We start from the raw sequence: 16,511 nt of genomic DNA, 5'->3' as shown, positions 1-16,511 counted from the left end.
GTGGGTTGATGATCTGTTAGTTTTTTGTGCGGGGGAGGGGTTTTTTTGGGGGGGGGCTGATGTTCCTGCTTGTTTTTCTATGCAGCAGGGTTTTTTTTTGGGGGGGGGTCAATGTTGTTCTTTTATTGTACAGGGGGTGAGTTTGATGTTTCTCTCTGAATGTCATTCCTGTTCTTTCTTTGTTTCGTGGCTAGCTGGAGATTACAAATTTCAGAGTTGTATATGGATACATGCTTTGAGAATAGATCAATGTTTGAACCGTTGAACATACAGGACCTGAGCCAAATAATGTCTCGTGACCCCAAACATAATCTGAATGCATGCCTGTTGAGTAGGAAGCAACCACACAGAACAAGGAGGAAATCACTTTCTGTTTTATTGCAACACTCTAGTGAAAGGTACACGCAAAATGTCACAACCTTAATCAAATTGTTCAAGATTCCCAGAATAAAGATAATAAATCATCTTTTACAACATGATGTGGTTTTATTTTGTGTGTGGATGCAGCAAGCAGAAGATTGTTTGCAATTCCCACAATATAAAGCATGAAAATAAAATTTTGTAAAAGATTTGGAGCATTTTGTTTGGATCCAACAAACAGGATGGATAAAGATGAACCAGTGAGTGTGCTGGCTATTCAGTGAGGTGTTATATAAAAGAGCAGAGAAGTTGATAATGCAGAGGAAGGCCTCTGGGTTGTTTCCTAGGATGGAGTGCTACTTTATGAGGAATTGTCAAGCTATGTACCCTGACACTTTTTGGGATTATAAAAGCGGGAGATGACATTTCTGAAATATATAAGACTCTGCAGAACATAAAACAGAAGAGATGCTGAGTAGACATTGTCTCTCAAGGGCAATCAGAAACCAGGGGGTTGCAGTTTCATGATAAGGAATTGCCTATTTGTGTCAGAGGTGAAGTGGGATTACACTTCACAGAGAGTCACATGAGACATTGGAATCCTCTTATGAACAGGACTAGGGGGTCAAGTCATTGGAACATGCCAGGGGATGTAGTGGACACATCTACAGGAATATGCTGCCTTCATTTTAATGTCAACGAGGGGTTGAACGTCTAGAAGCACCAACAGTTCTGTGGTCAGCATATGAACAAATAATTTGAATGAAGGCACAGACTGTGCAATACAACTGGGATTTCTGCTCCTGGTTTTCCAGACTCTCCCTGTTGATGTCAGAGAGGTCTCCCAGAACCTGCACCACTGCCAGGTCCCCACACTGTCCCGCTGAGTCCTGGGGCAGAATATCGGCTACTCATTGCAGACTTCTAATTCTCTCTGGGTTTCCTGTGAGGGCTCCCTATCAATACAAGGTCTGGGAATGTTGTACCCGATGCTGGCTACTGTTTTATTCCAGGTTGGATCTTAATTCTCCTGGATTGTTACTCTGCGGTGACAGATTATCAGTGGGTCAGAATTCTTGCCGTCAGAATTAAGATATGGAGAGAAGTAAGGATATAGTTTCCCAGTAAATGTAGCAATGAAAGTGTAGATGTGGGACTGGTTATCCACATCATGAAAGGACACTTTCCTTCCTTCATAATCCAGGCAGATCCGGATCTTTCTCGGGTGAACACTCAGTGCTAGGCGTTTCCATGGCTGAGTACAGGCCGAGTACTCTGTCCCATTTCTCAGTGCCACCGCCCAATATCCATTATCCGGATTCAGGATGATATCCCCCTTCCTGTTGATGGAATCCTTGGCTATGCCAATGTCCCAGTTAGTCTTATTCCCCACGTCCACCTCCCAGGAATGTCTTCCTGATGTGAATCCTTCTGATCCCAGGACAGACACACAGGGATCAAACCTCTGTGGGTTCCTGGGAAGGTCCCTCCGTTTCCCGGTGTATCTCACACTTCTCAGATCATCGGACAGCAGAAGATACGGACTGGCTGTGTTGGGGTCAAGGATGACTGGAGCTGGGAACAGATGGACACAGAATGTCAGTCAGTCACACTCACCACCCTCCCGACAGCACATTGGCGGCTGTGGAATCAGTAGGGATCCAAAGATCTAAACACAGAGACAGACCGATGACCGGTCTGCTCCCCACCTGCACAACAGGTAAAGGAGAGCACGTTCCTACCCGATGCAGCTGGGGGAGAGTGAAAGGCAGAGAGCGTGCGCAGAAAGACCAGAGGCTCTGTGTGAGGTCATGTGCAACACAGAAAGGCCGTGTCTGAGTTGGAGAGTGCTCAAAGGACAGCTGTACACATGCACCCCCAGTGGCATTGATACCTCCTGATCCAGCCCTTCCCCACATCTCTCAACACTGGTCATCACCCTCCATTCCCTCTGTCCCTCTGTCCTGATGAAAGCTCCAGACCTGCAATGTCAACTGTCCGTCATCCTGACATCCCTCTGCATCTTTCTCACAGCCCACAATGGAAATTCGGTCTGTTTCATCAGCAGACTTGGATACTTTGCACCCCACTGTCACATCAAATCATTCATACAGATTGTAAAGGATCTGAGGCCCCTTTGACATCACACCTCACAGCTGACTGCATTCCATTAAAGAGCCCTTTCCAAATTCTCATTTCTCCAAAACTAACTGGAGATGCTCTCAGGACATTCTGTGGAACTGCACTCAATTCCATGGTAAAGAAACCACCTTGGTCTTCAGCCCTGGTGAGAGGGAACCCCCCTTCCGTACAGTGGTCGGATTAATTTGGGGAAGGAAAAGTGAACATCTGCAGTTTTCCTCATTTAACAGCTATGCGGGTTTGCCTTGTTCCGACAGCAGGAAAGTGAGAAGGTGTGCTATAGGTGGAAACAGGCACAGTTGAAGAAGCAACACACACAGCCTCTTTAATTCCAAATGACTGCAAATGGATGGTGAATGTCGGTGCATGGCGGTGGAGACGGTGGAGGAGGGTGTAAATCACAGAAACTGAAAGCACAAGAGATCAGAGACTAGTTTCTTGTGTTTGTCCTGAGTCTTTGAACATGCAGTCACACACACACCACTCACACTAACTTTTATCTGAAACTGCTCAAGAATCCTTTCATTTCTCCTTTGAAATGATCACTGGGGTAAAGGATGACTAGAACTGTGAAGAGATAGATGAATAATGTCAGTTATTCTCAAGTGAAGTCTCTGCCTCCTGACCATCACATTTCTTATCAGTCCATCCCACCTACAAAGTCTGCACTGCCAACAGGAAATAACACGGGCATGGACGAGCCATGTGCAAATAACCAACATTCGACAGACTGCCACCAGGCCAACAGACATCACGAGGTCAGCGTTCCCCACATCTGCTCCTTCATGCTTCAACGAGATTTCTGGCCCCAGGGATTTACCCATTAAAAGCTACAAGTCAAGTAATGCTGTAAATTGGCAAAAATATCAATTGAAATCAAATCAATGAGAGGTTTAAGAGCTGCATCACGAAGTCTCCACCCCACCTGCATTGATGATGGTCAGCATCTTCTTCCACACTCTGTACTGCAGTGAGCCAACATGCTTCCCCACATTTATTAAAGGGTAAACCTTCTGCAGCTCTGGCACAGGTCGCTTTGCTCTGGAAGAGATGACAATGTCAGTAGTGATCCATTGCCTCGGAGTTAAACCAAGTTAGAAATAGAAGTTTCAACTCATATCAACACTGGAAGTAAGTTACAGTATACCTTTTCTGTGTTTCTGGAAATCTCTGTGGAATAAAAACAAGTATTAATATTTATGTAGAGATAAGATTTCAATCACAAAGTAATCAGAATGTTCCTGGGAGACAACATCTCTAAGATTCTATCCTGGGCCCAATATGGTGATGCAGTTACAAAGAAGGCATGTTTGTGACTGCATTTCATTAGGAGTTAGAGGAGATTTGGTTTGTCACCAAAGATTCACAAATTTCTACAAAAGTACTGTGGAGAGCATCTTAACTGGTTGCATCACCATCTGGTATAGAGGGGTTACTGCATAGTATCAGAAAAATATGCAGAACGTTGCAAACCCAGCCAGCCCCATCATGGGCACCAGCCTCCCCAGCATTGAGGAGATCTTCAAAAGGTGAGGCCTCATCTGTCATAAAGGATCCACATCACCTCTTCTCACTGAGGCCGTCAAGGAGGAGGTACAGGAACCTGAAGATACACACACATCGTTTTAGGAACAGCTTCTTCCCTTCTGACACCAGGATTCTGAATGGACACTGAACCCATGTACACTATCTCACTATTTTTTTCTTTTTTGCCTCTCTTTTTCACTAATTATTTATTTTTCATATATCTCTAATTTTAAAACATTGTATTAGAATGTATTGCTGCTGCAAGCAACACATTTTTAATGACAATTGCCAGTGATACTAAACCGGATTCTGATTCTGATTCTGTGATTCTACAGACGGATATCCCACAACAGGAGGAATAGTACCAACACGAGTTTCCTGTCAGGAACTGACAGGATTAAAAACTGGAGGCATCACAGGGTGGTTAGAGCAGAAAACTGGCTCAGTCAGAAGACATTTGTCCTGCGTTCCCTCTTGGATTTACTTCTGATGCTCAGAACAATCAGAGCATTCTCCCACACTGCACAGTTATGGTCAAACTCCCGGTCTGAGACCAGTGAGTAGGGACAGACTGGACAGTGGTCACTGGAGTTTCACTGTAGATGTGCCGTGATTGAGAATGTTGCTGTTATTTCCAGATGAAGTTAACTTGATGAACCATGTGTTATTCTTATCACCCATTAGAAGAATGATGTGAAAACATTGGAAAGGATGCGTGTGACGTTCACCACGTTCACCAGGATGCTGCCTGGATTAGAGGGTATGAAATTTAAAATACGAGAGGACAAGACTTTAGGTAGTAGCGGAAAGTTTAAAGGAGATATACTGGGCAAAGATTTCACACAGAGAGTGGTGGATGCCTGGAACTTGCTGCAAGGGCTGCTGCTGGAGCTAGATAATGGTGGTTTAGAGACTTTTAGATAGACGTGAATAAACAGGAGGAGTGTGGTCCAGGTACATGAAGGAGGGGTTCAGATTAATATGGTATCATGTTCAGCAAAAACATCATGGGTCAAAGGGTGTCACCTGATGCGATGTGAGAGACGCTGAAGCAGATCGATATTTCACAGACTTCAATGCGAACAATGTTAAAGGGAAAAAGAAAACAATAAACAGGGCCATTGACTAAACACCCAAATTGAAAACGAAGCCTACACTGCGGCTGAAAAGAACAACTAAGAATAAAACGAATACCGCTGGTCTTCAGAGTCAGTTGACACGACAGTACAATTTCTCAGGCAAGGCGGAATGCATAATAGGTATGTCTAAGTCTCGACAAACATCAGGACGGAATGAATGGAGTTAAATACTATCACAATGAAATAATAATTAGCTGACACTTGCATGTTCACGAGTGCAATTGCCGAATCGGTGGTTGTGACAAAGGGTTGATCCTGTGCGGTTCTGTTCTATGTTCTTCACATTTTCATAATTTCACAGCAACAAGCTGGGACGAGATTTTAAAACTAGGTGGAATACTTATGCTACTGGACACCAGATTTAGTGAACCAAATGACACAAATGATGCACAAATGAATCTCAAGTTAGTATAAAGTGTCATCTACCTAATTTGATAATAAATGTGAATATGACAGGGGTTAGTGCATTTTATACTAGTGAGCAATGGGCATGTATTTTGAGATGGCTCTCTTGGTGTAACAAGTTTAGCACTGTGATCTCTAGTGCTACATTTTCCTCTTCCTGGTGAAGTATAACACGTCCTCTTTCTCAGCATTGAATTTCACCAGGCACCAAGCTACCACCCACCATCCTGTTTACATTACCATAACGTCTATTCATCACCATCTCATCTCATCATTTCACCAAACATGGTGGATCCAAAATATGTATTAGTTGAATAGATGGTGAAGCAGGGGATTCAAAGGGAAGGGGTCGCTTGCTCAAATTCAGATAATTAACTGAAGTAAAAGAAGTTTAAAACAGATAGAGAATAAGAGAGAGTTTTCAAACTGTAAAATTTGAGGTGAGACTGAAGCTGGATCATATAGTCATGGGTGTCAGGGGGTGGTAATGCTAGTAAACATCGCTGTGGGCCTGATGAGAGGAATGGCCTGACTCCATACCATTAGAGTAATAATAGTTTACGGTTGAATGGCAAACTGTTTGATCTTAATAGCAGTGCTAACAAAAGAATGGAGAGAATAAAATCAGGTCGAGGTACTGTTAAAAATTTGATGCTGTCCTCTTCCTTCAGCCCTTCTTCAATGTCCTGAATGGTGTCTGAAAGTGATGAGATGACTTCTGTTGCATCCTTGATCTTTCCCTTCATCTCCAGGAAGTTTCTCTCTCTCTCCAGTTCGAGATCTTCCAGCGCGATCCTTTCTTGGTCACGGAGAAACCGACGCAGTGTTTCGAACTCTGCTTTAATCTGTTTCTCTGCCATTTCTCCCTGGTCCTTTGGAAAATAAGAGAGAGTTTGAGCACTGACAGATATTGTGTTGTTACCAGAACCAGTGACCTCTCACTACTGGAAGCCAGGCAACAACTTAGTCTGAAGAGGAGGCTCTAACTAAGGTTAAGGTGGAGGCATATTAGTTTTCTCAGGATTTACCAGTACAGGAGGTCAGTGAGGGATAATTATGTTGACTGAATTATTCACTCGCAGTTTGAGTTTCAAAGCAAAACAAAATGTGATTGCAGCTTATGGAACAATGTGATATTATTATGTACCTGAATATGCTTTAATGTTTTCTCATAATCACTTTTTACAACAGCACATTCCTCCTTCTTGTCCAGGATTGGCTTCAGTGAGGTTTTCAGTTCTTCCTGCAAGAGATCAATTTCCTTTTACAATTTGGTGTCTCTGGAGGTCTGAAAACTAAATACTTTGTTAACAGAGATTCTTAGAAAGGTTTCATTCTCTTGAATAAAGCAGTATAAGTATTTCATATAAAGTGAGAAGTATGAGCACAATAGAATGAAACGATCTCCCCTAATATTTCAACCACGGAATTAATAATATCTGTGAACAAAACATTGGGAAAAGAGTTTTTAAGGATGCGCTTACAGGAAGAAAGACAGAAATGCAGTGACAGAGTTTAGGTGCCTGGTAGTGAAAGGCACGACCATCAATATGGATTATGATGGATATCAGCTGGGCTGTAAGATATCATCATTAGACCATGGCTGTGTCAGGCTTTTCCTTCTCTATGTGGCGTTCAAGATTATTTATTTGGAATTTAAGTCCAGAGATTATAACCCTGAACTCTCTCCATGTAGAATGTTACTTAATTGTAATGTTTTAAAATGAGATTATTGATGAAGAATATTAATAACATTACAATCAATTCAGTTAATGGAAATAATATGTGGAATTAGTAGGTTGTCCCATGAGAAATTGATCAGATTTAGGGTCTCAGCATGGACAGAGGTGCTTCATCTCTTTCTAGCTGTACTAATCCCACTTTATTGCCCTCAGATTCCACCCATCCAGTCTTATACTCAGCTACACACCACAAACAATTTATGGTGGCCAATTAAACCAATATCCTGCATACCTTTGTGATGTGGAAAGAAACTGGAGCACCTAGTGGAAACTCCCAAGGTAACAGACAGAATGTGAAACTCCACACAGACAGTAAATGGGTCTCTGGAACTACAGCTCCTAGAGCACTGTACCGCACGTGACTGACAGATATAAGATCCTGAAGGGTAATGATAGAGTGGATGTGGAGATTATGTCTATTCCTGTGACAGAATCTTGAACTTAGGGTCATATTCAAAACTAAGGCACTAGCCACTCCTAAAAGATTATTTTTCATTCCCTTAGAAGGTCATAAATGGTTGGAACTCCCTTCCAGTGAAAATGGCCCTGAATGTGGAGGTATCTTCTTGTGAAGCAAAAGGATGAAGGGTTCCTGGGGATGACAGGAATTGGATTGAGTCTACAATCCAATCACCCCTGATCCTATAAGCTGGTGTCATGAGGTTGGGGTCTCACCTATGACTGCTCATGTTTCCAAAAGAAGATTTTTTTTAAAAACTGAAGCTGGAAATCTGAAATCGACTGTAAATGTTGGAAATAATCAGTCTCTGAGTTTATGACCCAGTAAGTCTCTTTCAATGATTTCATGTGATTCTATGTTTGCACCTAACAATCTATCTATCTGTCTGCCTATCTTTCTAATGGAAGGACATTTCAATGGGTACATTCAATGTCAGAGAAATGTATTTAGATTAGATTAGATTTACAATATACATCCTGAATTTGTTTCCAGACTGATTCCCAAGTTGCTCAGGGAAGAGCATTTCCCGTACCCGGTTAAAGTGGATCGTGTACTTCGCTCTCTCCAGCTGAATCCGGCTGACGACGCTAAGCCGCGCACCATCTTGGCACGTATCCATCACTTTCAAGTGAAAGAGCTGATCCTGCTCTGCAGCAGACTACGACCTATGGGGTACAAGGGAAATAAAGTCTTGATCTTCCCGGACTATACTAATGAGGCGATGACTCAACGTCGTGCCTTTCCTGATGTACTGCAAACTCTGCGTGATGGAGGAATCAAGCACACCCTGCGGTATCCGGCTAGGCTCTATATTTATCATCAAGATGCCAGAGCGCCTATAGTATGCGACGACCCGATGCAACAGGATTCTTGGAAAGGAATAATGCACGCAAAAGGGGTAGATATATTGACACTGTTTATTCAGCTTATACTTGCGCCGGTTTGCATGTTGGGATAAGGGGAGGGACCTGCTTGTTATATGCAGTTTTATAATGCTGTATGCCGCACTGGGATTTCATTGCAGAGAATGTTCTAAATATGTCTGTTATTGTAATGGTTAAAGTTGAGTTGGTGTCATGAATGTCCAGCTTCAGGTGCGGACGCTGGATAACTCTCCCAAGCCCTAACAGCATTTGTTTAATGGTGTTATATAGTTTGTATTATAAATTTTCTCGGAGAGGGGTTTATGATAATTGTGTAATGTTAGTTACCCGCCCAGCAGCTCCTTTTGGGATGGAAATGGGGAACTATGTGTCTGGTTTAGGGAGACACGAAGGGGGGTAGGTTAGGGTGTGTGTTGTTCTTGTTTATGGCTCAGACATGTTTCTTTTGTGTACGTTGTGTTTTTATGAGGCTGCCAGCCATCTTGCATTGTCTGCTATGTTTGTACTCAACTCTAATAATCTCTTTTTTATTCTCATATGCAGAGGCCTTGCGGTAAAACGCAGCTGGGGGGTAAAGATATTACAATAGTCTCGTGGAATGTTAAGGGGCTTGGTCATGTTGTTAAGAGGGATAAAGTTTTTAGACATCTCAAATCTCTATCTGCAGATGTGATTTTTCTACAGGAAACCCACATCAAAGTAACTGAGCAACACAGATTGAGGTCTAGCTGGATATCACTGGTTTACCAGTCACCACTTACTTCTCATGCCCATGGTGTGGCTATCCTCTCTAGGAAAAATATTCCATTTCAACTCACTTCCATGACCACAGATCCTCTCGGCAGGTTTATCATGACCTCTGGCACCATTAATTCGTTTCCACTAACCTTCCTTAATATTTACGGTCCAAACACAGACGAGCCAAATATTTTTTAGGAAAGTTTTTGATTTACTTCTGGATGCCAGTAATTGAAATATAATAATTGGCGGTGACTTGAATTGCTATCTCGATGCATATTTAGATAGATTGTCCTCCCGCTCACCCTTAAATATCGTGTCAGTGCAGGTCCTGAATAATTTGAATTTAGTAGATATCTGGCGAGTTTAACATCCCACCAACAAGGACTATTCTTATTATTCGCATGTTCACAAATCTTATAGTAGAAGAGACTATTTTTCGGTTGACTCTCATTTAATTTCTCGTGTTACTAATACAAATTATCATAATAGATTAATTTCTGATCATAGCCCCTTGACAATGTCCCTAAATCCCTCCCTTTCCAAATGAATCTATTCCTGGCATTTTAACCCCTCCCTACTCACTGATAAGAAATTTATAAGACCATAAGACCATAAGACAAAGGAGCAGAAGTAGGCCATTCGGCCCATCGAGTCTGCTCCGCCATTTTATCATGAGCTGATCCATTTTCTCCTATTTAGTCCCACTCCCTGCCTTCTCACCATTACCTTTGATGCCCTGGCTACTCAGATACCTATCAATCTCTGCCTTAAATACACCCAATGACTTGGCCTCCACTGCTGCCCGTGGCAACAAATTCCATAGATTCACCACCCTCTGACTAAAAAAAATCTCTTCGCATTTCTGTTCTGAAAGGGCGCCCTTCAATCCTTAAGTCATGCCCTCTCGTACTAGACTCCCCCATCATGGGAAACAACTTTGCCACATCCACTCTGTCCATGCCTTTCAACATTCGAAATGTTTCTATGAGGTCTCCTCTCATTCTTCTAAACTTAAAGGAATACAGTCCAAATAGAATATATCCCCACCAGATTAAAAGATTTTATAGAAATTAACGATAACGGCGAGGTGTCAGCTTCCACACTCTAGGAGGCATTAAAAGTTGCAATTCGTGGGTATATAATTTCATACTGTATATGCTGATCATGGGAAAGCTACTGGGGCAGCAATTTTATCCCTTGATGCACAAAAGGCTTTTGACCAGATTGAGTGGCCTTACATGTTTGATTATAACACTGTTACAGGTTTGGGTTCAGTGAGTCATTTGTATCTTGGGTAAAACTGATATACGCCAGCCCAATTGTGTTCTATTATAACTAATGATGACAATTCAACTCTGTTTCCCCTACACCGTTCCGTCCAGCAGGGGTGCCCTCTCTCGCTGGCTCTTTTTGCCATTGCGGTAGAGCCCCTTGCCCTAAAAATAAGAAGTCACCCAAATATTGTGGGTTTGAAAGTGGGAGGTATTGAAACACTTATTAGTTTATATGTCAAAGATGTGATACTCTGCTTACAAAACTTAGAATAGTCAGTCCCTGTTCTTCTAGATTTAATCACCTCTTTTGGCAGACTATCGGGATATTCATTCAATTGGACAAAATGTGACTTCGTGCCCCTCTCCAATGTCTACACTCAGGGTTACCTGGAAAGTGTCCCGTTCAAAGTAGTTAAAGATCACTTTACTTATCTTGGCTTGGCAATCCCCAAAGATCTTAAGTTAATATTTAAATTAAACTTTACGAAGTTTATTTAAAAAGTTAAACAGAATATAAAAAGTTGGAAAACCCTACCTCTGTCCATGATCGGTCGTATAAATTCAATTAAAATGGTTTCCCTTCCTAGGTTTCTCTATCTTTGTCAAAATCTCCTCATTTTTCTTACATCAGCCTTCTTTAAAGAATTGGACTCCATAATTTTGTCTTATATCTGGAATTATAAGAATCACAGGATTTCGAAAATCCATTTACAAAAGCCCAAGTCTGAAAGAGGGCTGGGTATTCAGACAGTATTACTGGGCTGTCAATGCTAGGGCTTTAATATTTTGGCAACAGAGGGCTCTGGATAACTTAGCCCCTGGGGCTCCCTTGTGGCTATGTATGGAGTCTAACTCTGTTGTCAATTCCTCCTTGCCAACCATGCTGTTCTCTAAGTTAGAAAAGCCTGGGACTTCAAATAGTTTGAATTTTGTTTTGAAAAATTCTGTCAGAATTCTAAATCAGATTAGGAGCATTCTGAATTTACCAGAGACCTCTGTACAAACACCAATCTGTTTCAATCACTCCTTTCTACCCTCATGGTCAGATAAAACCTACCATGCTTGGAGGGAAAGTGTCTAGTTTCTATTGAAGACCTGTACATAGAGGGACAGTTTGCAACATTTAATCTGCTGAAACAGAAATTTGACCTGCCTCATTTGTACTTTTTTTGTAACTTACAAATTAGACACTACATTCAATCTAAGATTTATAATTTTGAAATCCCTCCAGGGAAGCATATATTTTTTGATATTTAAAAGATCCCTTGTGACTCCAAGCATCTCGTTTCTAAGTTTGTACTTTCGTTTGATAATTGCACTGTAGCACCTACTGTGAAGATTAGAGACACCTGGAGAGAGGAATTGGACATTGAGTTATCTGAAGCTGCCTGGGAGAAGAGTTTGTCTATGATACAGGCTTGCTCTGTTACCATCAGACACCAAATGATCCAATTAAATTTGTCCACCGTCTCCACTACTCTAAACTTTGATTGCACAGGATTTACCCTCCTGTCTTGCCAATGTGTCATAGATGCCAAGGGACAGAGGCCACCTTGTCACACACCTTTTGGTTTCGCCCATTACTGAGTGGATTTTCATCCAAAATACTTAACTGGTACTCAAAGGCCTATAAAAGATCCTTTCCCTTGGAAGCTGGTCTTGCCATCTTTGGCTGCTCGCAATCTACTATTTGTTTCTCTACAGCCATACAACAGTCTCTGATGCTGGGGATGACTGTCGCCAAAAGACTTATCTTGAGGGAATGGAAATCACCCTCTCCCCATTCCTTTCGGAGATGGATGGCTGACATGATCTCAGTCATACAGATTGAGAAACTTCGGTTCTTGAGAACCAATTCAATTTTTTTTAAAATCGGCTATCTGGGATCCATGTCTTGCCTATCTGGATGAGGCCATGGGCGGATGAACACCCCCCCCCCCCCAGCTGATTTCTCACGGCCCTCATTTGAGATTTAATGTTTAGTATGTTTGAGCACTTTGTGTAATAGGGATCCCTCTAAGGTTATATCCTTTTTTTTGCTTATTTCATTTTTACACATATCTGAGCTGGTATGTTCTTGATGATTTCATTTTTTTTTCAAAAATATTGAAAATGAAGTATATATAAAAAGCAGCAGCAAAGCCTCAATAAAGACACAAAATTGCAGTACCCTAAAGACTACTTGCTCACCTGGTCATTCAACACACCACAGGCTCTCTGTCTCTCTCCCTAATCAGGGAAAAAGAGGTCTCCCCATTTTACAGCGAGAGGGGAGACATAACAAACAACTCGCCGATTTATGGTGTTAAAAGCCTGTTCCATCGCTTCTTCGGAGCTCTGTGCCCAAAGAACTCGGGTCTCCAGGCACACAGCCAGCAGCCAACTCACAGCTTTCAATCAGAAGGACATTTCATGAGAACTGGGGGAATTTGTCAACAAGGTTGTGATGTGTAGGACATTCTTTCTCAAGATTGTAGTTCAATTGTTGAAACACCTACAGTTGGTGAGCTGTGTATCTGGGATGGGAAGTCCATGTGGTTTACAGAGCTGAGGAAAAGTTTAAGATGCATCTGGCTCACATCGATGTTTGCCCCCCAAGTTTTCAACTGATTTCCCTCAGCCTATCTGGTGCAGTGAGATCCCTGTCCAGGGAGCCTTCTGCATGAGGGTAGCTCTCAGAACCCTCACAAATGGATTCACTGATACAGTATGTATCTGCATCAGTCTTGACTCAACACATGCAAATGTCCTGGGCTGTTAATTATTTTCTGATTCGTGTTTGGTGTTCAAAGTACAAGACACCATGTGCACAAAACCTTCATTAGCAGAATCAGATTTTGCGATTATCAAGGGAATTTCTATAAATTATTTGGAATCTTTAAATAATTTATGCTTGGTACAGACTATATGATGTATGGTCATTTCAGGACTCAACACAGTGAAGCAAGAGTTTCAGATCATTCTGAAAGGAATTTTGCAGATCAGTGTGAATTTGTTGGTACCTGAATACAAACCCCACTCTGCAGAACAGTAGAGCACTAATGATATGAGGTTGGGTTATTCACAGAGAGTTACATATGTATGAATGTTGTGAATGTTGGGAAAAAGTTATTTGAACCACAAATGTGAGAAAATCTGCAAATGCTGTAAATCCAAAGCAACATACACACACACAATGCTGGAAGAACTCAGCAGGTCAGGCAGCATCGACACAATAGAGTAAACAGTGGACATTCTGAGCCAAGAATCTTCAAGGATCTTCATTATTTTAACTTTGGCATGCTAGGTTTCCCAGACTTGTTCAGGGAGAGTCCAGAATTCCAGCAACCGAAAGAATAATTCTTGCGGAATGCATCAGCTTAATGTGCAAGACTGTGTTGGTTTCATCAAGGAGAGGAAAACAAAAGGGGATGCGTTGCTCAGGGAGATTAAGAATCAATGTAATCACCCTACATAACATGAAAATTACAGCACTAATATTGCAGACAATTAAAATGCAGATGACATTCCAAGGAAAGGTCACATAAAGGTTATTTGCTGAACTGGTTGAACTGGTATTGGGCCAATTGATGGGAAGGTTTAGTCACAAACAAGAGATAATCTGCAAATGCTGGAAAGCTGAGCAGCACACACAAAATGTTGGAGGACTGAAGGCAGGATAATCTTGCCAAGGAGTTTCAGCCTGAAATGTCCACTGTACTCCTTTCCTTGAAGCTGCCTGGCCTGCTGAGTTCCTCCAGCATTTTGTGGGAAGGTTTAGTCATCATTTACCAGTTTTGCTTCAGTGAATACATATCCTCTTCTTGTCAGACCACTCCTTGGTGTCAAGGATGATGTGTTTCCATGCCCATTTAACTAATTAATGAATTAATTTATTGAGATTCACTGTGGGTCGACCCTTCTGGCCCTTCGAGCCACATTGCCCATCAATCCTCCAATTTATTGGTAGCCTAATCGTGGGACAATTTATGATTAAGTCCAACCGGTATGTCTTTGGATTGTGGGAGGAAACTGGAGCATCCAAAAGAAACACACGCAGTCACAGGGAGAAAGTATAAATTCCTTACCGGCACTGGCAGGAAAGTAGAAGAAGCACGAATTCTTTGAATGTTCCTGGCCACTGTGCAACAACTACCAGACAACACAGACAGAGTGGAATCTTTTCCATCATTGTTTCACTTTCCATCAGAGTACTTTGTGTGACTAAACTCTGGTTTTGGGAGGACATCTAGCAGTTTAACCTGAAGCATCACCCCACTGTTGTATCACTGTTCACCAGTGTAAACAAGGTCAGACCCTGTAGGAAGGTCTCTGAACATTTCCCCAGTATCTTCTCATAAGGACAAGGTGAGAGAGGATGTTTACAGATTAAAAAAAAAAATTATTGAGAAACAGAGTGAATTAGGCCCTTCCGGCCCTTTGAGACCCCTGGTTAACACCAGCCTAATCATGGGACAATTTACAATGGACAATTCACCTACCAAGGGAGAAAACCAGAGCATGTGAAGGAAACCCACATGGTCAAGTTGAGAATATACAAACTCAGTGGACCCAGATAATAAGGTTCATTTCCCACTGTGCCAGATAGAGGCAGTGGCCTGTGGGGTCTGTCTGAGATGATCACCTGCTCCACACCTGAGGACATCTCTGCCCCAGGGCAGATGGGAAGAGAGAGTACATGGATGTGGAGAGGATGTTAGTCTAAGACCAGAGGACACAGCCTCAGAATAGAGGGATATCCTTGTAGACCAGAGATGAGCAGGAATTTCTTTAGCCAGAGTAGTGAAACTACGGAATTCGTTGCCACCGGCCGTTTTCAAGTCTATTGAAGGCAAAGGCAGATAGATTCTTGATTGGTTAGGGCATAAAGGGATATGGGAGAAGGCAGGAGACTAGGTCTGAGAGGAAAATTGTATCAGTCATGAGGAAGCGGTGGAGCAGACTCAATGGGCCAAATTGCCTAATTCTGCTCCTATATCTCATGGTGTGTGTTGGCTCATTGGAAGCCTTCTGAGTGGCTGGGTTCACCCCAGATACGAAGAGTTGTATCTTTTTAATGTTGGGCATATTGCAAAAAGAATTACAAGGGGAGGATTGGGAAACATCAATGTTCAGGGACCTCCTGCGATTTGAACTCGAATTAGTTAAAACTCCGACACACAAAAAAAAATGGAGGAGGAATTCAGCGGGTCCGGCTCCATCTACAGAGGAAAATAAGCAATCGATGTTTCGGTCTCATTCTGGCTTCTGCTCCTGCCTTTCTAGTCCCGATTAAAGGTCTCAGCCAACACTTTGTTCCCCTTGAATTGCTGAGTTTCACCAGCACTTTGTGTGTTCTGGACCCTGTTCACCTGCGTTCCGAATAACGTTGTACAGAACTACGCCTTTAAACGGAAACCCATTACCTAAAGTTCGGACTCTGGAGATAAAACTGACACGTTTGGATGTTTTGATTTTCACAGTCTGCTCACCTTGAACTCCTGCACGGCCTCTTCCAGCAGCAACAGCTTGTGGCCACGATGATTCTTTGAATGCTGACAGAGCACACAGAGGGGCTGCTTGTCGGTCTGACAAAACAGGGTCAGAGTCTCCTTGTGGCGGTTGCATTCCTGCTGAGTTGTCTCCCGTTTCGCAAACGACTCTACGATGCCGGCGAGGGTGCGATTTGGCCTCAGAATTTTGGAGGAAGTCTCTCTCCTACATAGGGGACAAGCCGCTGTTCCGGGTCGCTTCCAGTACTGAGTAATACAGGATCGGCAGAAGCTGTGATCACAGTCGATTAAGACAGGATCTTGGAACAGATTATGACACACAGCACAAGACAGATGATCTTCCAT

The 16,511-nt window shown here is 42.4% G+C and overlaps 1 protein-coding gene across 1 annotated transcript; it reads right to left on the bottom strand.

Moving 5' to 3' along the window:
- Positions 1-493: 493 nt before the first annotated feature.
- Positions 494-16,511, bottom strand: LOC134346525 (zinc-binding protein A33-like). The gene is made up of 6 exons (XM_063047937.1): positions 16,146-16,511; positions 6,721-6,816; positions 6,212-6,445; positions 3,650-3,672; positions 3,428-3,543; positions 494-1,935 (listed from the first exon to the last, which is right to left on the bottom strand). Exons 1-6 carry the CDS (start codon positions 16,509-16,511, stop codon positions 1,382-1,384), a joined length of 1,389 nt encoding a protein of 462 aa, XP_062904007.1. The 3' UTR covers positions 494-1,381.

This window comes from Mobula hypostoma, chromosome 5, assembly GCF_963921235.1.
Source record: "Mobula hypostoma chromosome 5, sMobHyp1.1, whole genome shotgun sequence".
Lineage (NCBI taxonomy): Eukaryota > Metazoa > Chordata > Chondrichthyes > Myliobatiformes > Myliobatidae > Mobula > Mobula hypostoma.
Note: the sequence above shows the minus strand (reverse complement) of the source record. Positions and strands in the feature narration are given on the sequence as shown.

What these genes read in the sequence shown, in the direction of transcription:
- LOC134346525 (XM_063047937.1), bottom strand. Translation starts at nt 16,511, where the DNA reads ATGGAAGATCATCTGTCTTGTGCTGTGTGTCATAATCTGTTCCAAGAT. An exon ending in AAACATTAAAGCATATTCAG is followed by an intron (nt 6,446 to 6,720) that starts GTACATAATAAT and finishes TATTTTCCAAAG; the next exon opens with GACCAGGGAGAAATGGCAGA. An exon ending in GCTGACCATCATCAATGCAG is followed by an intron (nt 1,936 to 3,427) that starts GTGGGGTGGAGA and finishes ATCTGTTCCCAG; the next exon opens with CTCCAGTCATCCTTGACCCC.